Source organism: Chlamydotis macqueenii, chromosome 1, assembly GCF_036417535.1.
Source record: "Chlamydotis macqueenii isolate bChlMac1 chromosome 1, bChlMac1.mat, whole genome shotgun sequence".
Classification (NCBI taxonomy): domain Eukaryota; kingdom Metazoa; phylum Chordata; class Aves; order Otidiformes; family Otididae; genus Chlamydotis; species Chlamydotis macqueenii.
This window is the reverse complement of record NC_141556.1, coordinates 26,665,733-26,671,197: the sequence shown is the minus strand read 5'-3', so window position 1 is coordinate 26,671,197 and position 5,465 is coordinate 26,665,733. Positions and strand designations below refer to the sequence as shown.

Below are 5,465 nucleotides of genomic sequence, written 5' to 3'. Positions count from 1 at the left end.
ACCATGTGCCGCGGAGGGTGCAGCGTAACCCCCCCCAGCGCGGCCCCCAGCGATCACTACTTGGTACAGCCCACTCGCATCTCCCTGCCGCCTCCTGCCCCTTTGCGCATGCGCCGCCGCACTAACTCGCGCCGTTTGAAACCTGGCCCCGCCGCGGCGCCGCGCGTGCGCGGCGGTTGGAGTGGCGCTTCCCCACCTCGCTCCGCGGGGTTCTGCGCCTGCGCACCGGGCGGCGCGTCAGCGGCGCGCGCCGGAAGTCTCGTCGCCGCCGAGTGGCTGCCGGCGCCGGTGTGAGGCCAAGAGCGGGAGCCGCCGCCATGACCTCCGCCTTGGAGAATTACATCAATCGTATCCTTTCGGCGGACGGAAGCGTTCCGAGGCAGCCCGAGAGGGGACAGGAACAGGCCGTCCCTCTCCTTCGCGCCCGCGGACACCAGAGGAGGCCCGCACCGGGCCTGGGGGGCCCAGCGACTCGGTGCCGCTGAGGGCCGGGCGGCGCTCGGCCCCGGGGGGCTGGCGGTTGCAACATGGTGCCGAGTTGGGCGCCAGAGCTGCTGCGGGCATCGGGTACCTCCGGGCCCAGCAAGGTGTGAGCTGCGGGAGGGAGATCCCCGGCTCTGGGCAGACTGCTGAAGGGCCTGTGAAAAGCATATCGGCCGGGCCCTCTGGCCTCCAATATCCCACTCCGCGGGCGGTGGTGTTACTTGGGTCCTTCCCGGTTGGCTTTGTCGGTTTCTCTGTACATAGGTCTGGCTTGGCAGGTAGAATGGAGGTTGCAGGATGCCCAGAGAGCAAGGTCCCCTATAGCCTCCAGCGCTGCAAACCTGATTCCTTGCTTCATCTGTGATGAGGGATGAGATTCGCAATGGGCCTGGCTCCAGAAAGGGCTCTTAACGTGTTTAGTTACCAGCATTACATCGTTTGGTCAAAAGCTGTGAGTTAGTGTTCTTGGAACCCTTTTCATGCTAGTTTATTGTACTCCTTATAACCTATAGGTATTTTCAATTTTATTCACAAACAATAAGATACTGACCCCAAATCATTCAGTATGATGGATATGTGATTGTCAAATTGCATAGTTAGATCTTCAGAGTGAAGGGGTGTTGAATGCCAGACTCACTGCTGAATTGTTTTTAAGGACTTATGTTTAAGTGTTTATAAAACTCTTTTTATGTTGTTTCAATTTGGGGGTAGTGCATTTAGTAATGAGAAGAGAGGTGAACTCAAATACTTAGTCTGCTTTTAATGGTGTTCATGTTTGTATATGACTCTCCATGCTTGGGTAAAATAAAACTTTAAAACAGATTGTCATTAAAAAAATACTATATTGTCAAATGTTACTATCAACCATGCTGCTCATAGGCTTTTCTGACTCTTAGTGGTTCTTAAAACTTAAGTTGCATTTCAGAAAATGTTAACAGTTCTATTTCAGGTGTCTCTAAACATTTCCTTAGTGAACTGTCAGGTACTGTTGCAGTAATTACTTCTGATGGGAGAATGATTGTGGTGAGACTTCTATTTTTTTAACGTTTTATTTTCCCCTGTAAAGACTTTTCATCATGGTGATAAAGAAACTATGCTAGAGTTTTACCACTTATATGTTCACACCTCTACAAACCTTTTTTTAAGCTTTGTGGCCATTATTTTATACTGTATGATTTGAACACTTATTGATTCTTTCCCTGTCAGCTTTGTCCATTGATAAACTTTTGCATACGAGGGCCGTGACTTTTTGTCAAATGGCCTTTTCTATCGGAATGCAGAAGAAAATGCATTTACTTTTGTGTTAAGTAACTTGGTTTCCATCTAAAATGTCCTTATTGTTCAGTAAGCTCTTCAACTTTCTTCCTAAAACCATTTCTTCCATATGGCTGTAGAAAAACAACAGCTGATAATTGCTGAAGAATTGTTGTGGGATTCTGTTTAAGCCTGAAAAGCTGAGGATTGGCAAACTATTATATATTACACCATATAATGTTCTGGTTTTCTTCTGTGGTTGTTTTTTTTTTTAATTTAATATTCCTCCCTCTGTCCCCATATTTTATTGTTTTGAGTTTAACTTAATAGTATGATTGTTCAGTGAGGATTATATCTTCCTATCTGTCTGTACTTAGATTCATGTGGACTCTGGGAAGAAAAACTAGTACTTTTAGCAGAAATATACTAGCTTCACTAAATCTTCTGTCTGGTTGGAGTCAGTCTGGTAAACTTCGTGTTGTGATACATGATAGTTTCAACCAAAAAGATCTGAATGGAATTGGTATATGTGGCTCGTTGTTACATGGTTAGATGGTGTCGATGGATGTTATCACTGTTTGAGTCATGGTCTTCTACATGAGTTTCAATTTTTTAATCCATTACCGATGGTAAAATAACATAATGGATTTGTGTAAAATTTTTCCAAATGCATATTGAAGTGCCACAGAAATTCTTCGTTTTGTGGGGGTTTTTGGTGTAATTTTGTGGAACCAAGCTAATTTCCTTTAGAGAGATACCACTTAAAATTGATATTATTAACCACTAAGAATGATTTCACTACTGTTGACCACAAGAATCTCATTTTTCTGTTCTCTGTTTTAATTAATTAATAAAATAATTTCTTGAAACTTCCATAAAAGGAAGACTAAGATAGCGTAGAAATAGTTAAAATCAGTTGTCTAGAGGGCTGTCATTGGTAAAAGGGAAACTTTACTTCTTTTAATGCTGAAGATTACTGTAGCTTTTAGCATGAACACTCAGTAGTAAATATAGGTACTTTTATTATTGCTTTTGAAGTGTCATTCTGCAGCTATTTGTGTTTAATCCTAACAATAAAGCTTGAATAGACCACCTGTTTTCTAGTGCCTTAGTATTGCCATCTTGTTTAAGATATCCTTGAGAGAATATATGATAAATTTAAAAGGTAATTGGAGTGCTTTATTTTCGTGTGTTTCTTCAGGGAACCCTCAAAGGTTTTGATCAGACCATTAACTTGATTTTGGATGAAAGTCATGAACGAGTCTTCAGTTCTTCACAAGGTGTTGAGCAAGTAGTGCTGGGATTATACATCGTAAGAGGTGATAACGTGTAAGTATAGCATATTCTTGTTCAAACCAGTTAATGAAATTAGTGTGTGTTTGTGTATGTGTGTATATATATATATATGATGTATCTGTATACATCTTGATGGCCCCAGACACCGTACATCTCTGTCTCTGTGGGTAGTGCTGCTAGTACTGTCAAAGCTGAGGCATATTAAATAGCAAGTATCTATGCTTCTGTTACGGAAGTTATTGCATTATAATGTTAAGATATTTTTACTTTAGATTTACTGAGCTGTAAATTAGCCAGCTCATGTACTGACAGCAATGTAGGAAAGGTCAGTATAAAGTTCAGCATTTTCCTTTCCTTAGTCTAAGCATTGTGTAAATGTCCTTCATTCCAGTTTATGAAAGGCACAATTCATTGACAGAGGAAAAGACAGAAGAATGAACAAAAGATGAGATAGAAGTTGTGTGCAAAAGTTCAGCAATCTGTTATACAAATTTGACTTTTAACAGGATTTTTTTAGATGGGGTGTTCACAGAGACCACTATATAAATCTAGAAAATGCATGAAGGTTCTAGCTTGACAGTGTAACAACTGTCAAAGCCAATGTAGTGACTGGTTAAAGGTAGGAGTTGATATTTGATGCAGTTTATGTTTGTGTTGTCTAAGTTCCATCACTGCCTAGAACTTCCTTATCTTGGGAGCTAAGACAGCTACTCAGCTGACCAGATTTCTGTTTCAAGGCAAGTTAAATTCCGCTTTAGTTTCCACTGACCATCATGGGAACCTAGACACCTGTATTGCGATGTCCTGCTCTGAAGCTCAGTCTCACCCTGCTCTTTGGCTGTAAATACTGATTCACTGGGAAGAAAGAATACTAGGGATTATTAGGAAGAAAACTAAACATTGTCATGTAATTGCATGAACACCTGGTATGCCACTATCTTTAGAAGAGTGCAGTATGAAAATGCATGAAGAGCACAAGTGAGAATAACTAGAGGTATGAAATGTTTTCTGTCAAGGAAAAACTGAATAGACAAGGGCTATTCAGTTTGGAAAAAGAAAAACTATAGTGGTTATAGGTTGCTGTGCAGTCAGGAGTAGTAGAAGGAGATAATTGCTTCATTTAATTTCCTCTAGTATTTTCTGTTATTTGTTGCACACTTTAAAACTTAATTGTGGAACTTACTGCTGCAGGATGTAGCAAAGACCCAAAAGAAAATGTATTCAGAAAGCTATAGGATGGACTAATATAGCAGTTTCTGGTGGCTGTTAAGTCATTTTGTGGCTACAACCACTATCTCATAAGTCTCTAAAGTGGTGAATAGAAGGGTACCCCAGAGGGATTAGGCTCTTAGTTCTTACGTTCCCTCTAGGCCAGTTTCCACTCTGAGCTAGTATGACGTCTATTATCTTAACCTTCTTTTCTTTTTAAAGCAGTTTTACTAAGTCCGTTAGTGTTTTAGTCCAGGTTAGTCTTGACGTAGCATAGGTGAGATGCTGTATATTCTCCCTTGCATAAACTAGTAACATTTTACTAGGCTGTGTTGAAGGAAATTCTCTTGCTTATTTGATGCTGCATGCACTTACAAGTTGCTACAGTTAGACATTACTCTTGAAAAGCTATTCTCTCTCTAAAAGGTTTCCAGTTCTTGTTTCAGAAGCTAACCTACTGCCTAAAACAGACCAGTAGTATTTGGTCCTGATAACCTATATCTTTAAAAAAAATAAATCCTTTAGACTCTACTTGTAGCCATCAAAATTTGAAGTTCAAAGGATAAAGCTCTGTAATTTTTTTTTTTTTTTAAAGGGTCTTCACTAGCAAGTTAAATGTGGAAAGTCACAAAATTGCACCAGGGAATTTCAACAAATGATAAATATATTTTTTTTATTGCAGTGCTGTTATTGGTGAAATTGATGAAGAGACAGATTCAGCTCTTGACTTGGGGAACATTCGAGCAGAACCTTTAAACTCAGTTGTGCATTGAAAAGAAGAAAATGCAAAGGGACTTTGTAAATCTTTGGTTGTACAGACCTATTTAACAACGTGGACAATTTTTACAAATTATGTTTAATTTGTTTAGTCACCAGTTTTTTATTATGAATATGTTGTAGTTTTGCATGTAAATTAAACTTTCTACGTTTTACTAAAGACACTTTCATTGTATTTCCTTTGGGGTTTCATGCTGCCTAATTTCACTGTAATTATGTGCTGGGAAATGCAAGCAATATCAGTGATAGTCCTGATATTGTGTGTATGTACCTTGTTCATTCTTAAAGGTAAACCAAGGCTTTTTGCATTAACTCAGGATTATTTGGAGTCAGATCGTGTAAGAGGCAGTTTAACTATCTCTAAATGTGGTTCTGGCTGTAAGTAGAAAACTGGTTTTTGTCTTTTTTTTGTTGTTGTTGTTGTGTATGTGTGTGTAGTGGAGAAA

At 40.1% G+C, this 5,465-nt stretch overlaps 1 protein-coding gene across 1 annotated transcript; it reads left to right on the top strand.

Annotated features, from left to right (window-relative positions):
- The first annotated feature begins 246 nt into the window (after positions 1-246).
- On the top strand, positions 247-5,183 carry LSM8 (LSM8 homolog, U6 small nuclear RNA associated). Its single transcript, XM_086739998.1, has 4 exons — positions 247-348; positions 1,466-1,506; positions 2,939-3,066; positions 4,925-5,183. The coding sequence occupies exons 1-4, from the start codon at positions 318-320 to the stop codon at positions 5,013-5,015; spliced, it is 291 nt and encodes a 96-aa protein (XP_086596124.1). The 5' UTR covers positions 247-317; the 3' UTR covers positions 5,016-5,183.
- Positions 5,184-5,465: the final 282 nt, after the last annotated feature.